This window comes from Carcharhinus amblyrhynchos, chromosome 6 (assembly GCF_965287045.1).
Source record: "Carcharhinus amblyrhynchos chromosome 6, sCarAmb.v2.hapA, whole genome shotgun sequence".
Taxonomy (NCBI): Eukaryota; Metazoa; Chordata; class Chondrichthyes; order Carcharhiniformes; family Carcharhinidae; genus Carcharhinus; species Carcharhinus amblyrhynchos.
The window spans coordinates 84,129,524-84,148,883 of record NC_137329.1 but is presented as its reverse complement, the minus strand read 5'-3'; the positions used below and the strand labels follow the sequence as shown (position 1 = coordinate 84,148,883).

The 19,360-nt window shown below is 43.3% G+C and overlaps 1 protein-coding gene across 5 annotated transcripts in view; it reads right to left on the bottom strand.

Moving 5' to 3' along the window:
• The window catches only part of scube1 (signal peptide, CUB domain, EGF-like 1), a 276,868-nt gene that overhangs the window by 145,055 nt on the left and 112,453 nt on the right, over positions 1-19,360 (bottom strand). For all 5 annotated transcript variants that reach the window (XM_080190824.1, XM_080190822.1, XM_080190823.1 and 2 more), the window contains one exon: positions 4,065-4,190. In XM_080190824.1, the coding sequence (XP_080046950.1) occupies positions 4,065-4,190 (126 nt within the window). The remainder of the gene's footprint in view (positions 1-4,064; positions 4,191-19,360) is intronic.

The window sequence follows — 19,360 nt, the reverse complement described above, 5'->3', positions numbered from 1 at the left end:
ACAAATTTATTGGAGTTCTATGAGGATGTGTCTAGGGCGGCGGATAGAGGAGAGCCGGTGGATCTGGTCTTTCTTGATTTTCAGAAGGCGTTTGACAAGGTACCTCACAAGAGGTTATTGCAGAAGGTAAGGGGGCATGGAGTTGGGGGTAGGGTGTCAGCGTGGATAGAGGATTGGTTGTCAAATAGGAGGCAGAGAGTGGGGGTCAACGGGTGCTATTCGGATTGGCGGTTGGTGACTAGTGGGGTGCCCCAGGGGTCGGTGCTGGGGCCTCAGCTATTTACCATTTATATAGATGATCTGGAGGAGGGAACCGAGTATATGGTGTCAAAATTTGCTGATGACACCAAGATTGGTGGAACGGCAAATTGCGCAGAGGGTGTGGAGAGTCTGCAGAAGGATCTAGATAGGCTGGACGAATGGGCCAGGAACTGGCAAATGGAATTTAATGTTGGCAAGTGTGAGGTGGTCCACTTTGGTAGGAATAATGGTAGGAAGGACTATTATTTACGTGGCGAAAAACTGTAGCAGGCGACGGTGCAGAGGGACCTCGGGGTCCTGGTGCATGAGTCGCAAAAACCCAGCCTGCAGGTGCAGCAGGTGGTCAGGAAGGCTAATGGGATGCTGGCCTTCATAGCGAGGGGGATTGAATATAAAAGCAGGGAGGTCTTGCTGCAGCTGTATAGGGCATTGGTGTGGCCGCAGCTGGAGTACTGTGTGCAGTTTTGGGCGCCGCACTTACGCAAGGATATTTTGGCATTGGAGGGAGTGCAGAGGAGGTTTACTAGGCTGATACCGGAGTTGAGGGGGTTGAACTATGAGGAGAGGCTGAATAAACTAGACTTGTACTCGTTAGAGTTTAGAAGAATGAGGGGAGATCTCATTGAGACATATAAGATGATGAATGGGATGGATAGGATAGAGGTGGAGAGACTCTTCCCGCTCAGAAAGGACAGTAGGACTAGGGGGCACAGCCTCAAGATAAAGGGGGGCGGTTTAGAACGGAGTTGAGGAGGAACTTCTTCACTCAAAGGGTGGTGAATCTCTGGAATTCTCTGCCCGTTGAAGTGGTGGAGGCTGCCTCGCTAAATATTTTTAAGACGCGGGTTGATGGGTTTTTGATAAGCGAGGGGATTAAGGGTTATGGGGAGAGGGCGGGAATGTGGAACTGAGCCACGACAGATCAGCCATGATCTTATTGAATGGCGGGGCAGGCTCGAAGGGCTAGATGGCCTACTCCTGCTCCTATTTCTTATGTTCTTATGTTCTTATGAGTCAGTGAGGGTGGACTTGCTATGGCCAACATGTGCAATCACAGGCAAGTTATGGATGTTCGACTTCCTGTGCATGACGGTACGGATCTGGTCCACCATGAAGTGCACCATTTTGTCGAATTGTGGTGGATTGTTTGGCACTAAGGCTCCGGTTTCACATCCCATTAATTCTGCCTGCCACGGAGTCATTTCACACTCAAATGAGTTCAATGGGCTGCAGGCAAAACTTCCATCCCTCATTCAGAAATCCTGCCTTAGACAGCTGCTGGCTAATCTGATTGGCCACCATCTCTATGGTTCCTGCAGCGGCAGAAACTTGAACAGACAGAAGAGCAACTTCCTGAAGACATCAGAGCCTAAATCTCATAGTCTGAGGACAGGGAAGGGAAGGGAGGGAATGACTGGGTGTATGGATAATGGGTGTTGGGGAAGAGGCAGGGTGGTGGCAAATCAGTCACCATCAGACTTTAGGACGGCACCAACCCTTCAGGGACAGTGCCCAATGTTAGAAGGTGATAGAGGTGCTTCCCACTCCTCCTCGCCTAGGTCTGAGCCCATTAATTTTCAGACTTCTCCTACATCTGGGAAATCACCTGCCAACCTAAAAATTGAGGCAGAGCAGGAAATGTGAACCCAATTGATATATTACATGCCCTCCCTGCAACGTGCTCCCCGCCCCAACAAACCAGGGCAATGTGAAATTCAGGCCTATATATTTTATATCAAGCCTTTAATCACAAAACCATTTTCCAAACTTGAAATTAGTTCATGATAATTATGGGTTATTTTGTTAACTGAAGACTTTTTAAAAATTATTTTACAGAATGTGGGCTTCAGTGGCTAGGTCAGCATTTATGGCCCATTCCTGATTGCCCTTGAGAACATGGAGGTGAGTCACTTTCTTGAAACACTGCAGTCCCTGCAATGAGGATACACCCGTAGAAAGAAAATAAAGAAAATGCTTAATTTAGCCATGCAGACAAAGTAACCTGATGAGCCGCCAAGGTTTTGCCTTTATTGCAAGTGGATTGAAGCACAAGAGTAAGGAAGTCTTGCTGCAATTGTACAGGACTTTGATGGGATCACACCTGAAATAGTGTGTACAATTTAATATCTGTGCCCAAAGAAGGATATATTTACATTATGGAGGTTCAACAAAGGTTAACTTGATTAGATAACCCTCTCATCCCAGGAACCATGAAGTGAGATGGAGTAAATTGGGCCCATCTTCTCCGGAGTTTAGAAGAATGAGAGGTCATCACAATGAAACATATAAAATTCCAAGCAGTCTTGACTGGGTAGATGTGGAAAGGCTGGAGAAGCTTGAACCAGAGGTCATATTTGCAGAAGAAGGGGATGGCCATTTTGGTAAGCAAGCATTTCTTTACACAAAACATAATGAATCTTTGGAATTCTCTACCTCAGAGGGCTGTGGGTACTCAGCTATAGAGTATATGCAAGACCGAGATCGATGGATGTTTGGAATCCACAGGAATCAAAAATGGGAAAGTGGAATTGTTGTTAAAGATCAGCCATGATCTTGTCAAATGGTGGAACAGGCCTGAGAAGCCATGTGGCCAATTTCTTATTTCTCATCCCCTTAGGTCCCAGTTTTAATTTCTAAATGAGTTAAATGAATTCAATCAGGGTGACAGCAGGGACACAACAATCGACCTCAGATTAGATAAAGAAAAAAAAATCAGTTTACAATCTGCAGGATTTTACAGAGTCCCACAGATGAATTTGCAGGTGGGAGCCTGTAAAATTTTTAGATTGCCTTCCCCCTGCCCTCCTTCTGCCCATCCTATCAGACATTTTATGGCAGGGTGGATGAGGTCTTGTCCAGCCCATCATCCTAAAATAGACAATTAATGACCATTTAAGGGTTGTTTTTCACTCAATTTTAAGGCTAGTCGGAGGAGTTCAGAAGCAGATGGGGAAGTCTAAATTGGGCTAAACCATAATGCCCCTTTGGTTGAATAATCTGCCAGCATCCACTGTATAATTCACCAGGGAAGCAGAAGTGCCTCAGGAAATTCTGAATAAACAGCAGATGAGGTATGGTAATAATTTACAGCACAGAAGGAGGCCGAGATTGGCTCCTTGAAAGAACAGTTTGTATACCATGCCACATCCCGTTTTTTGTCTGTAACCCTATACATTTATCATTCTTAACTACCTGCCTAGCTGCCTTTTAAAATTATTTATAGAATTAGCTTCCACCACCCTTTCAAGTAGAGCATTCCAGGTCTCAGACTGAAAAATAATTCTCTTAGCTTCCTCTCTCAATCCTTTCCATATCACTTTCAGTCTATGTTTATTCACCCACTTGCTGGAGAGAATAACTTTCTCTATCTACTCTTGCAAAACCTCTTATCAGAGTAACATCCTGGTCAACCTCTCCTCTACCTTCTCTAATGTATTTAAGTAATACATTTCAATGTTACTGCTTACAAAGGCTAATTTAGAAGCTTTTGTTATGTTTGGGGAGTTTGAAAAAATGAAACCCTAAAAAGACAAATGTTGAAAACAATTGTTTTTGTAGGTTTACGCCCACTGTTTAGTCCTTCATATGGAGGACAGACACTTAAATGAGATTCTGGAGTGCTGCAGGATACTGCAAGTTCCATGCTTTCAGAACATGGAAGGAACTATAAGGTACATGAGAATAAAAAGTTGGGAGTACAAACCAAGATTTGCTTTTTGTGATAAAAGGTAGGGAAAACACAAACAAAGATAGGTGTCTTAAGAGATGAGGTAAGGAATTCTTCAGTATCTACAGCTACCTACATGTGCAGTCCCTTTGGTTTTTGGCGAGCTCAAAGCCAGGCCTGCATTCACAGGCCACCCCACCCTTCGGTGCCTCTCGGCAGATATGTGCACATCCGTGATCTTTGTTCATACAGTTCATGCCCTCTGTAAACAAAGCACAGTACAGGAAGAGAAGAAATACAATTAGATTACAAATTCAACATATGCAAAGATTTCACCATTCTGTAACAGTCACTGGTGCCTCTTGACCAGTGTTGTCTGTGGATTGCACGATGGGGCAAAAGTGCCTGTTGACCACCTGCTTGCCACGGCAAAAAAACTGTTCAAAATTAATGGGAAGAATGAGGAGGCACCAATGTGGTGGCGTCTGGTTCCAAGTTGGAGAGTTTTAGACTTGTGTTGGTTTCCGAGTTTAACTGGCTCCTCTACTTTTTTCAGTCCCACAAGTGTTGAAAATCTGAGCTTACAGTTGTAAGTTGTAACAATAACACTGCTTTGCTTACAAAATTGTATTATTGTTGCTTATACTTTGAGCTGCACATTTCAGTCTGGTTGTATGGTTTCATGCGAATGGTGGGGCTGAGGATTCTGGCTTGTTCACTCAGGTGGTCTCAGTCTTGGCATTGTGCATCAGTGACTTGAATTTTAGACCAGCCCGCAGACCTCCTGGAAGACCCTTGTGAATGACCAGTAGTTTGCACACCAGACTTTGAGAACCACTTTTCTGGACTAAAGTCTAGCCATCTATTGGTACTAAATAAATAATTTATATTACATTATAACTCTCCCAAACTTATTTTACAACAAGCAAGAGATATTGGGTATAACTGTGACCATTCAGTTAAGGTATCAGTTAACCACTCATCGCCTTTAGTTTTACTCATTGTTTTCATTTTACTCAATCTGGTAATGCTCACATCTCTTTTGCCAAGACAGACAAGTGTTTTGCTCTGACACTTGCTAATGCTTCCTTCAGCACTCACTTAATTACACAAGGTGTAACCCATGCAGGATATCCTTGCTTGATTCTTCACTGCTCCCTACAGAAAAATCCCAAAGATTGCATCTCCCAATCTGAAGAAGCCCAGATTAATGTTGAAAGCCTTGAATGCTCATCTCTCTAACTCATATAAGTAGTATCTCTCCTTGAAAATAGAGTCCATCATATATTTATTTAGAACACATCTCTGCATGAGCTGAAATGCAAGTATTCATGTGTGCATCCTTATAACAAACTGCTGAGTTTATTTTCATCAAATTTCTATGTGTACTACTTTCATAGCCGCATTAATTCATTAAACAAAAGTAAGTGGGGCATCAGTGAAGTGGGGATAGAGATGATGATCTTGAATAAGATATTCTTCAAGAATTCAGCAGGTCAGAAAGAAAGAATGACTTGCATTTATAAAGTGCTTTTCACAACTGCTGTACATCTCAAAGCACTTTACTACTTTTGGAGATATAGTCACTGCTATCATAAATGAAAGTGGGCAGCCAATTTGCACACAACAACCTTCCAAAAATAGCAATGACTAAATAATCTACTCAGGCAATGTTCATTGAGGAATAAGTACTGGCCAGGACACTGGGGAAACTCCCCTACGCTTCTCTAATGACAACTGAGCAAGGAAGGAGTGGAAAAAGGAGATCGATGGTGATAAATAGTGGTGGAGAAGTGAAGCATTCAATTCTCTCTCTTAGTCTGCAATAAGCAAATCATAGGTACTGGGAGTGATTGAGTGATTTCAATTCATTAATATCAATTGAGGGCATAATTCAAAATTCTGAATGATGTTCTTGGGAATTTATAGCATCACCTAAAGCCATGATGATATACTTTTGCAATCACTTCTTATTAGTCTGCTATTACTTCCTTTCCATAAAATATGTGTTACTTTGCAGATCTCACAGAGCTCTTTTGCCATGAAAAATGTACACGTTTGGTCATACAATCCAATGGTGCAGGTATTGCAGTCAGTGGTTGAAGCTATTTGCAAAGATCAAGTGATCTTGCCATGGAATCCGCCTCTGTCAACATTAATTTGAATCTGGTACCAAGTCAAGGAGATTTCCAGGCATCCAGCAAAAGTGGTGTCATCAAGCAAGGTAAGCAGTCAGCCAAATTGAAGAATTCTCACAAATAGCAAACCAAGAAATAAAAGCCAATTCATTTTTTCCACCTTTTACGGAGAGTGAAATAAAGATTGGGACTTACATATTGGAAGCAGAAGTATCAAACAAAATTTAAAGAAGCTTTTTAAAATATAAATTACCATAAATGTATCACACCAATATAAAATTAGATTTCATAAGAACATAAGAACATAAGAAATAGGAGCAGGAGTAGGCCATCCAGCCCTTCGAGCCTGCCCCGCCATTCAATAAGATCATGGCTGATCTGTCGCTGCTCAGTTCCACTTTCCCGCCCTCTCCCCATAACCCTTAATCCCCTCTCCTATCAAAAACCCATCAACCCGTGTCTTAAAAATATTTAGCGAGGCAGCCTCCACCACTTCAACCACTTTCAAGTGCCAAAAAAGTTGTTCAGCATCAATTATGACTTAGTACACATTAAAAACCCTAGGTACCCTTCATTAACAAGACATAACCATTTCCAAGGATTTTAACAATTGAACTAGGCTCCCAATTCCCACCTCGAAAGAAGCATCAGACATTGGGTTTCATTTCTGGAGAGATGGAACTGAAAAGAAGAGATGGGGCAATTCTCCCAACCCACTGTGCTGCGCAAACAATGTAGCAGGCCGAGGGACATGACCAGAGGCTGCTTTGTGGGTTTCCCACTGGCTGCCACATCCTCCGTCAGTCTCCCAGGTAAAGATTTCTAGAATAATCAGCTCCGCGCCGGAAATCAGCACAGCTGATTACAATATGGAAATCGGGATTTTCATAACATTAGTGGGCCCGGGACTGAGTTCTTCAGGCTCGCTAGCATGCCCCCCCCCCCCCCAAGGAATGGTTCACTCTAGTGGAGTTTACTACTGCTCCCCACTAATGGGGAAATGGCAGCCCAAGCCTGCTGGAGGGAAGAGAGGCCATTCAGACCTCCCCAGGAGATCAGGAATAAGGGGGAAGCCCCATGGACAGTGCCGGTCTGGCACCCTGTCACTTCCTAAAGGGCAAACTGGCAATGTCCACCAGGCATCAAGTAGTGTTAATGGGGCAGGGACAATTGGAGGGTAGGGGTCCCATTGCCACTCTGCACTGGGATCACAAGCAGAGGGAGGGAAGAGTTGATCGAGGTTGGCCATCTGGCTGCAGGCGGGGGGGAGTGGGGGGGTACGTGAAGGGTAAGTAGATCAGGGCTGGCTCAGGGAGGACCATGAGGCCAGCAATTGGGAGGCCAGCAGTGCAGGGCAACTGCGTATGCACCGATGTTAGAGCTGACAGATCAGCACGTGCACTGTGGTCTACTCAACACTATGCTGCCGGCCTCTCCAGTGAGAATAGGCCCTGCTCCCGATCTTCAGAGTAAATCACACCCAGGCACTCTGTGATGCTGAGAGAATTGAAGATTCATTCTGAAAATCCCACTAAAAAACCCAACGGGACTTACTCCCATTTTCCCACAAATTGGATACTTAGAATTTTTTTTGGAGAAACCCAGCCATTACATTCAACTTGTACAAAATATTATTTAGACCAGACATGGAATGCTGAACAATTCCATATGATCTCCATTTAATAAAAAAGTATTTAAAGGCACTGGCAAAATACATTGACTAGAATGAGCGGGTTGATGGGTTTTTCATAAGAGAGGGGATTAAGGGTTATGGGGAGAGGGCGGGAATGTGGAACTGAGCCACGACAGATCAGCCATGATCTTATTGAATGGCGGGGCAGGCTCGAAGGGCCAGATGGCCTACTCCTGCTCCTATTTCTTATGTTCTTAACCAGCGTCTTAAAAATATTTAGCGAGGCAGCCTCCACCACTTCAACAGGCAGAGAATTCCAGAGATTCACCACCCTTTGAGTGAAGAAGTTCCTCCTCAACTCCGTTCTAAACCACCCCCCCTTTATCTTGAGGCTGTGCCCCCTAGTCCTACTGTCCTTTCTGAGCGGGAAGAGTCTCTCCACCTCTATCCTATCCAACCCATTCATCAGCTTATACGTCTCAATGAGATCTCCCCTCATTCTTCTAAACTCTAACGAGTACAAGCCTAGTTTATTCAGCCTCTCCTCATAGCTCAACCCCCTCAACTCCGGCATCAGCCTAGTAAACCTCCTCTGCAATCCCTCCAAGGCCAACATATCCTTGCGTAAGTGCGGCGACCAAAACTGCACACAGTACTCCAGCTGCGGCCTGACCAGTGCCCTATACAGCTGCAGCAAGACCTCCCTACTTTTATATTCAATCCCCCTCGCTATGAAGGCCAGCATCCCATTAGCCTTCCTGACAACCTGCAGGCTGGGTTTTTGCGACTCATGCACAAGGACCCCGAGGTCCCTCTGCACCGTCGCCTGCTGCAGTTTTTCGCCACGTAAGTAATAGTCCTTCCTACCATTATTCCTACCAAAGTGGACCACCTCACACTTGCCAACATTAAATTCCATTTGCCAGTTCCTGGCCCATTTGCCCAGCCTATCTAGCTCCTTCTGCAGACTCTCCACACCCTCCGCGCAATTTGCCGTTCCACCAATCTTGGTGTCATCAGCAAATTTCGACACCATGCACTCCGTTCCCTCCTCCAGATCATCTATATAAATGGTAAATAGCTGAGGCCCCAGCACCGACCCCTGGGGCACTCCACTCGTCACCAACCGCCAATCCGAATAGCACCCATTAACCCCCACTCTCTGCCTTCTATTTGACAACCAATCCTCTGTCCATGCTAACACCCTACCCCCAACTCCATGCCCCCTTACCTTCTGCAATAACCTCTTGTGAGGTACCTTGTCAAACGCCTTCTGAAAATCAAGAAAGACCACATCCACTGGCTCTCCTCTATCCACCGCCCTAGACACATCCTCATAGAACTCCAATAAATTTGTCAGACACGACTTCCCCTTAACGAAACCGTGCTGCGTCTGCTCTACCAAGCAATTCCCCTCAAGATGCCTCGCTATTTCCTCCTTGATGACGGATTCTAACATTTTACCTACAACAGACGTTAAACTAACCGGCCTATAATTCCCTGCCCTTTGCCTGGCACCCTTCTTAAACAACGGCGTAACATTAGCGTTTTCCAATCTTCCGGCACTTCCCCGGAATCCAGCGGCGTTTGGAAAATAACCACCAAGGCATCCACTATCACCTCCGCCATATCTTCCAGAACCCTCGGATGCATTCCATCCGGTCCTGGGGACTTGTCCACAATCAGTCCCTCCAGTCTGTCGAGCACCGCCTCTCTAGTAACAGTAATGTCATTGAGACCCTCCAGTCCTACCACCTTTCCATCGCTAACACCGGGCAACTTATTCACGTCCTCCTCCGTGAAGACCGAAACAAAAAAGTTATTCAAGACCTCAGCCATTTCCCCATCCCCTACCACTAAGTCCCCCCTCTCATCTTCTAAGGGTCCAACGTTCACCCTAGCCAGCCTCTTCCTTTTTATATATTTATAAAAACTCTTGCTATCCTTTTTTATATTAAGCGCTAGCCCAGCTTCATAGTTTCTCCTACCCTTCTTTATCAACTTCTTTGTCAATCTTTGTTGACATTTAAGCCTCTCCCAATCCTCTACTCGCCCACTACTCTTAGCTACTCTAAACGCCTCCGCTTTTAACACTTTCCTTCACCTCCTTCGTTATCCATGGCTTATAACCTCTCCTCCTACGGTCTTTTTTAACCATCGGAATAAATTTCTGCTGAGCACCAAGAAAGATCTCCTCAAAGATCCTCCACTGCTCCTCAGCAGACCTACCTTCCAACGCGCTCCCCCAGTCAACATTCGCCAATTCTTCTCTCATCCTACCGTACTCTCCTCTGTTCAAACAAAGGACGCATGTCCGGGAACCCACTTTCTCCTCCTCCATCTGCACCAGAAACTCCGCCATACAATGATCACTCTCCCCAAGAGGATCCTTCACCACAAGGTCCCTAATTCTACCCGCCTCATTACATAACACCAGATCCAAGATAGCTCGCTCCCTCGTCGGCTCCAACACACACTGTTCAAGGAAACTATCCCGGCAACATTCCAAGAACTCCTCCTCGAGCCCACTGCGTCCAACACGGGTCGACCAATCAATATGTAGATTGAAATCCCCCATAATTACCGCCGTTCAATTCCTGCACTTATTTGCGCATTAACAGCCTGCCCCACCTCCAGATCATTATTCGGGGGCCTATAGATGACACCCACCAGCGTCTTCCTCCCTTTGCTGTTCCTAATCTCCACCCACAACGATTCCACTTTCTGCTGTTTGGTTCCTATATCATCCCTTGCTATCACCCTGATGCTATCCTTAATCAGCAGAGCTACGCACCCCCCCTTTTCCCTCCCGCCTATCCTTCCTAAACACTTGATACCGCTGGACATTCAGCTCCCAGTCCCTGTCACCTTGCAGCCACGTCTCTGTAATGGCCACCAGATCATATCCATTTGTGCTGATCTGCGCCACCAGCTCATCCACTTTATTCCGAATGCTTCGTGCATTCAGATAAAGTGCCTTCATCCCAGTCTTCACCTGGACCCTATTTGCCAGAACGCCACCAACCATACTCACGCCCCCTACTCCCTTTATTATTGGGACATCCTCGGCCTCTTCCCTTACCTGTACCCTCTCCTTAACTTTAGACCCCGTAATGTCACCTACCCTCGCACCCTCCCCCCCTCTAATTAGTTTAAAGCCCTGTCTACAGTCCTATTTACACGATTCGCCAGGACTCTGGTCCCAGCATGGTTCAGACCACCCCCATCCCACCTGAACAGGTCCCACCTACCCCAATACTGATGCCAATGCCCCATAAATTCAAACCCATTCCTCCCACACCAATCCCTGAGCCACCCATTCACTTCCTTAATCTTATCAACCTTACACCTGTCTGCAGTCGGTTCAGGCAGTAGCCCAGAGATAACCACCTTGTCGGTTCTACTTTTTAATTCCATTCCCAGCTTTTCATACTCCCTCCCCAGATCCTCAGTTCGCATTTTGCCTACATTGTTGGCACCCACATGTACCACAACGACCGGATTCTCACCCTCCCATTCCAGGTTCCTCTGCAGCCCAGATGTGACATCCCGGACCTGAGCACCAGGCAGACAACACACCCTTCTGTGCACTTTGTCATTGTGACAAAGGACACTGTCAATACCCTTAACCCCACTATCCCCAATTACTACTATGTTCCTTTTCACCTTCTCTTTGCCTATGTCCTGCGTCTGCATCACTGTACTGTGTGCAGTTTGCTTGACCCATTGGGGATCAACAAACAAATTAAATTGAAAAATGATTAAAATCTTGTGCAAACCCTGAAGGGTAAGAAAATTGATGAGTAAGAAAATGTAGGAATTATTGGCCTCAAATATTCATGGAGTTAGCCAAAACATTGCAGTAGCTTCATCAGGGATTGATGGAACATCAAAAAAATAGCTTAAAAAGCCAATTTTAGCTATTGTAGCATTTCTGTAGGAATTTTATTGATCTCCTGCAAAAGGTGTAACAGGAAATTAGGACAATCCATGGGGAATTCAGGGTCATTCAGAGTGATCAGAGAGCAATGTTCTGGAGTAAAAACAAAATTTTCTCAGTATCACAAGGTAAAAGAGTGGTCACAAAAGAGACAAAAACCATGAACAGTACAGATAGACTTGAAATGGAGGGCAAAGTTGTAAATTCTTTGGATAATTATTTATTCCAAGTATTCACAAGGGAAGATAGGAATAATATTCTCTACACAGACATCTGATCGGAATTTTACCGGCAAGCCCTCCCCGGAATCAGGGCAGGCAAGGCTCACAGAACAGAATTCTCTGTTGGCCTCTGACAGGATTTTACAAGGCTTGCCCGAGCGGGATCGTAAAATCCTGACCAAACCATCCAAATGAAGTCAATAAGATAAAAATGAGATGGAAGTTATAAATTGTTTAAAACAAATACCCAGAAAAATATTTATCCCAGAAAGAGATTTGAAGATTGGTGATGCAATGGTGATATTGTTGATCATTCTGAAGGTGAAACCAGACATGACAATGGATAAGAAACTGCCTAACTCTCTTCTCATATTCCAAAATTACAGGCACTGGCAACTACAGGCCTTTTAATTTCATTTCCATTCCAAGTAAAATTAGGAATAAACTTGTAGAATTTTTGTAAAATAACAACTATGCATTCTATGAGTGGCAACCATTTAAATGGCTGCTGGTGAGCCAGCCATTCTGTCAAGGATGACAACCCACTCCCAACAGCTGCTGTCAAAGGTCCTGGTTGCAACGAGAGAAAGGACAGGTATCAAGTTTAAATTTTAACATTTATTTATTTGTCACAAATAGGCTTATATTAACACTGCAATGAAGTTACTGTGAAAATCCCCTAGTCGCCACATTCTGGTGCCTGTTTGGGTATACTGAGGGAGAAATTAAACTGGCCAATGCACCGAACCAGCACGTCTTTCAGACTGTGGGAAAAAAACCAGAGCATCGAGAGGAAACCCACGCAGACATGGAGAACATACAGGTTCCACACAGATGGTGACCCAAGCTGGGAATCGAACCCAGGTTACTGGCAATGCGCTAACCACTGTACCACCATGCCATCGCTCAATGAATAGCCACTGTCAGAGAGGGAGGCCCATTCAGGTGATAAAAGTGTACTCTAAGAGAAAAGTCTGCCAGGAGCCCACCTGGCTTTATCTGACGGTCTTCCCCATGCAGCATATGGCCCCTCCACCGCTGACAAAATGCCAGCAGAGGTGGGAAGCGACCCTTAGCTGACCAGTTAAATGGCTTAGTTGGGCTCCAGGCATCATTTGCCACCTTTCCCACTACTAGCAAAAGGCATGGCGGCTGAAAGATGTTGGGCACGCTATCTGCACTTTCCTGTGCCATTTACCAGCCTTCCCATTTCCTAACTGCTCCCAAATGTCCTGTAAAATTCAGTGCTATAGAAATTGAGAGTTCAGATTTCCACCATTGCAAATTGTACTCCAATAAATCTGATAACTTGCGGGATAGAAAAAACCCAACTGGTTCCAAGGACCAGATTTTCATGATCCTGACTGAGCAGGATCAGAAAAAAAATGGCCACCAAGTGCCATGTCTGCAGCCCTGCCTCTATTTACACTCTTAGCATTTTTCATTAAGGCAGGGGAGTGAGCAGGCCCCAAACCCACCCACTCCTATTAAGGAGGAAATTGACATAATTCTGAGCTCATTGAGAGTCCATCCCAGATAAGTTTTATAAATTCAGGGAATATATTTGTCTTACATTCTGCAAGCTATACAATTTACCGGTGTGGCATTTTCCAAGGGTTTAATGGGAACTGGAGCTCACAGTGATTAAGGCATAACATCCATAGTGTTTATTACAGTGGTGGAAGGGAGCACTGTTGGTCCCAAATGTTTTGCTCATGTAGGAGGCATAGACATGTCTGTGGCACTGAGTTTGTGCTGAGCTCAAGTAAAAAATCTGATTTGTAATAATTCAATCACTGAGGATGAAAGTTCAGTATAATATTAAACTTCCTGAACGAGACAAAGGTATTTTGAAAATTTCCAATTTGCCATCAATTTACCAGCCACCATTACTAATCCAGCATCCATTTGTTGCACTAATTAATTAGTGACAAATCAGTATTCATTTACATATGCTTCAAATTGTCAAAACTGACAATTTAAAAGGGTAGTGAAAATTTTAAAGTACCCCTTGCATTTATGCCTATAATTGTATTTTGGTTAAACTTTCAACTCTGCTTTGTCTTTGATTTGTTTTCTCTTATCTTTCTCTCTCTCACACTTGCACAAAGACCCTTCACTTCCTTTTCTCCACTATCCATCAATATTTTGTGTTTACTTTCTCCATTGTCTAACCCTTGCCCTCTTTCTTGGTGTCTGGGTCACCCATCACTCCTTCACTCATCCTCTCAGTCTCATTCTCTCACAGGCATCTACATTTATATACTTCTTATTATCTCCACACCCTCTTTCCCTTTCCCTTTCCCCCCCTCCCTTCCCTTCCCCAAGACTGTTTAACTTTTTCATTTGCTTCAATTTAACTGGTTAAGTAGCCTGGAATGAAAAGCTAAGAGCCTGTTATCCATTCATCGGTTTCTGAAGACAGATACTTCCCCATCAAAGCAATTTGAAACTGCAAGCAAATAGCATCTAACAGAGCAGAACAGACTGCATTATGTGTGACAGGCAGAAAGTAAATCTGCCAAATCAGCTTAATGTGTGATTGACCCCAGGATTCAGCTCATGTACCATGCTTACTAGTATTATGGATGTAAATGAATGAACTAATACCAAAGTATCAAAAAATAAAACAGAAAGGCGAAAGGTTCATAGAATTGCTTGGAGCTCTGTATCATTGCTTTATAATACTCTGTAACCCAGTTAACATGTTCTGCAGCTTTTTTCCTGTTGTGCGAGTTAGCTTCCTAGGGTTAAAATTAGGCTAATGGCTGTGTCAGTATTTTACCCATTAAACAACCTGCTAGTCTGAAGTTGCCTTGTCCATTAATGTATTAATTGAAGACAAAACTGAAAAAACTCAGACATATAGTAATACCATTTTTTTAAACCACAGGTATGTGCTGCTTTACACCATAAATGCTGGTCCTTTACACTAATGAAGTATGATCTTTACAAAAATGCAATTCAAAATATTCAGCAGTGTGAAAAATTACTTAGCCAGAAAGAGTGCTTGAAGGTTCAATAAATTTTTAACTTAATAGTGTTTAGCTAACACATACACAGACAGGCAGGATTCTGGTATAACATTTGACAAAATGCTGCTGGTCTGAATGACAGCCAGCAAGACTGCATCTGTCATCCAGTGCTAAAGAGGGGTTTTGTCTCTGGGACATAAAATAGATGAGCGTCAAAAAGTACAACTTCATTCTGTCAGCATAGGGAGCAAAGATTAGAATTCATGCAAAACTCTGCAGAAGACACTCAGTCCACTGTTTAGAGAGTAGCCTTCCTGCTCTTCCCCTCCCCCCAACCCTTGGCCTACAGAGGCTATAGTTCAAGATTAGCAGGGCTAAAATCCTTTCAGCAAATCTTACACAACTGCTTAAGCCTTAACAAAAAGTAGACGTTCTATTAAAGGAAGTTTTGAATGTATTTTGTTCCACATTTTAGATTCTCTTCTGTTAGCTGTTAAAGCTGAATCAAAAGACTGCTCAGAATTTGTATGATGGGTATCTTTTATTTCAAGATTCCTCTGTCATTCTGAATAGGTCAACTAATTAACCAGGCAGCTTCTGAAGACAACTCCTGAAATAGATGCATCTTAAAAAAATCCAGTAAAGGGAACAGAACCTTTGATATTGTGCATGATACAAGAATTTATCCACATTACATAAATCTGTAAATCATTTTAAAGAGGCCACCTTCATCTCCAAACATATTGGGCCTGTTGTTTTGGCTGTTTGAAGATTATTTTCTTCTGATTTCACCATATGCATAGATGCATGATATTTTGTACAACAGGAGGATGCAATTTGACACATTGTTTATCCTGTCTTTTTTGCTGGAATAATTTGAAATGAAACTCAGGTCAGAGTTTTCCAGCCATTCTGATAGCAAACTCCCACCGGGTGCATAAAGCCGGAAGGCCCGTTAACAGCAGTGGGACCAGAAGATTCCTCCGCTGGCCAAAGGTGGGCAGTCTCCTCCACCTTGAAACATGCAATGGAAGGTTTGGAAAGTCCTGCCCTCAATGTCTCCCCTTCTCCCCTGTCCTATAGCTTTCTTTATGTCAGGTTTTTATCCATGCTCCCTTTACAAAATACAATAGCCTGTGCCTCAATTGCACTGGGTGATTAAAAAAAAATCATGATAATACTTGGCACAAAATAATTCCTCCTGACTTCCCTCCTATCCTTTGGTAATAATTTTAAATTGATAACAGTTCAGCCTCTTTACAATTTCTACAAACTAAGGAAACAGCTTCCCTTAGCCTTGCATTCAAAGCAACTTTTAAAAATCTATTAAATATCACACAAGCAAATAATGGACAGGAAAAGCTCAGCTGTTCCATATCGTCTGTCCCATATAATTGTGATGCCTTATATATTGTAATACAAACACTAAAGGCAGTCAAATGTTAGTGGGGTAAGTAGATTGTGGAGTTGAGGGAACACAACTCAGGTCAGCCATGATCTTATTCATTGGTGGAGCAGGCTTGAGAGGCTGTATTGCCTAACCTTGTTCATATGTTCATGTGTACTCCATCACAGAGCTGGTAATCTCCTGGGAAAGGCAAGGCTGGGACAACTGCAGGGTCAGGTTGGGGAAGCAAAATCTCAAATATTCCTTTCTGAATGTTGGTGAAGTGACTGAAGCTAGTCCAGGCATCATTGAGCCTCATTTATATTACAGAATACATACACCATTAATGAGACAGTTGCTTTTCATCATCCCTGCTCCTGTGGAAATGTTTCCAATAGTTTGTTTGTCCAATAGCATGGTTTATTTCATGTGTCTTTATTCACCTGGTGTTAGGACTGTTATACTGCTGAGATCTTGGCTCTGCATCTGTTCCATGCTACAGAATTAATAGTTCTATTTCCACAGAGTTGACATCACAGTGCCTCATCTGCCAACTAGATAATAAAAATGAATTTCCCTTAAAAATAACATTGTACTATGATTGACTCACTTCACAGCCATTGAACAATTCCATTAATAGGCTGGAATTTTCCAACTGTTCTCACTAGTGGGATCTTCAGGTCCTGCCAATGGCGAACCTTTCTGTCAAGTGCATAGAATGGGAAGCCCCATTGAGATCTTGTTGCAGGCCAATGGTGGGCCACCCTCACCACCTCAAAACACACCGTTGGAGGCTCAGAAAATCCCATCCACTATCTGTTTCTCTCCCGTTCATTGGGAAGGTACATTGTCATCCAGTTTTGTTCTTCCAGCACCAGTGAAGATCCCACAGCTGTGAATGAAGACTACTAACTGGTCCAATTCTCCTCCTCACTTTTGTTGGCCCTTAGAAACTAATAATCACGTATGAAGCAGGGGTGGAGTGGAATATCCACGTTGCCCAGTCAATTATGGCTTGACTGATTCCACAATCTCACCATGTGAAGAAATGTAAGGCTAATCTGCTTGATCAACATTAGCTTTTTAAGTTGACACTGACCTTTTAAGGCTTACATTTGTAGGCTTGATGGGCTGAATAGCCTACTCCTGCTCCAATAATTACCACTTTGTGGAGTTCCTGGGCAGATACCCATTGGATTTTGATAACTTGCATCTTAATTCTGTGTTGTACTAACTACTGTGATGCCAGCAAAGCTTCTGCAGTACAGCACAAAGTAGCACAAAGCAGAAATATCTCAAATATTTTGAACTTGTTTATGGTGCCAAAATTATCTTTTAATACAATTTATACATTTTTGGAAACACTTTGTCTTCTAATAAGTAAGCAGAAAGCTGAATTTGAGACAGAAGGGCTGATAGAGTGCAACATTGTTTTCTACGTGTATTTGAAGGAAATGTGATGTGAGAAAAGGCACTTTCACACAACATATGGTTCATGTCTGGAGTGCACTGCCTGGAAGTGTGGTGCAGGTAGGTTCATTTGAGGGAATTAGATGACTACTTGAATAGAAATAATGTACAGGGAAAAGGCAGGGGAATGGCACTCAGCCATGATGCTTGTTTGGAGAGCCCCTGCAGACAAGATGGGCCAAATGGCCTCCTCCTGTGCTGTAACAATTCTGTGATTAATTGGAAAATGCTAAGAGTATACCAATTTACTGACTGGTTACAGTTTGAGGTATACACAAACATTGGCCATGTGTTTAGGAACTGCAAAAAGGGCAGTTGTATTGTTGGTTTTAAAGGCCTATTTGTGTTGACATCATAGCCATTCATTTGCGTCATCCCATTGCACTGTCCTTTATCTGCTGGTGAGAAAATAGAGATTTGTTTTCCCATGCAGCCAAAAGGAATCCTGTTCACATCCTTCCCATCAGCACCCTTTCATACACTAAAAGGCTGAACTTAAAATTGTCCCAGTGTTCTGCCTCACACATAGATGTGGCCAAAAGATAATGTAGCTGAAGAAAGATTATTTATTTCCTCAAGGACTGCACAATTGAGAAAGAAGTGAAGGTAGTCCAGTGGCAATATTCAATCTTATTTTGTTTGAATAGAAGCCCTGGATATTCTTCTGGAAGCCAGAGGTGGTGATATTGGTGGTCATTTCCCTGTGTAGGTTTTGAATGAAATTAAGAATACTTACTCAACTGTGCTTAAAATTCAACTATATTCTCTCTTTTAGATGTTGTCTCTTTATGTATCTAGATGTAGGTTTCAAGAAGACTAGCATTCCCTTGCAAGAAAGTCCACAGGCAGTCAGCTGGCATCACTTTGCAGTGTCCTATACTTGTGGACACTAGTGTAGGACTGTCTGCAGATTTAGATAGTCGGTTTGAGAGAAATTCACTAGGTGACACGCACAATAGAGTTCATCAAGACCAAATGAATGGTAGAAGCAAAGGAACACAAGGCTCCCTGCTAGACAACAATGTAAACTCCATCTACACACGATGAGAACAAAATCCCAATCTCTCTTAAAACAAGAACGCTTACAGAGCTCAACTGGTTGGGAGGAGTACGCTACTATGTCAGCTGCAACTCATTTAACAGCACACTCACTTTTGGATCTGAAGGTTGTGGATTTAAGTCTCACTCCATGACTTGAGCAGAGAAATCTGTATGTGTTGTTCAGAACTAAAGAGTCATATTGGACAAAGATGTTGCCAGACTTGCTGAATCTTTCCAGCATTTTCCATTTTTATTTGAGATCTGCAGCATTAACAGTATTATTCTTTTGTATCCCAGCCAATTTTTAATACAGTGGAGGAAATTATCAGGGAAATTATAGTGAGATGCAAAAAATATTGAGTAGTTATAATGTGGTGCTTTAATGATCCCAGTATAGACTGGGATAGTGTAAAAGACAGAGGGGAAAGGCTTTCTGGTCAGGATAACCTTTGGAATCTATGTTTCCAGCCCAATGAGGAAGGGGCATTGCCAACTCTGATTCTGGTGAATGAGATGAGTCAAATAGGTCAAATATCAACTGGCAAACAGGGAACAGTGATCAGTATAGATAAGGTTTAGGTTAGCCATAGAAATGGACAAGGAGCAATCTAGAATAAAAATATTTCA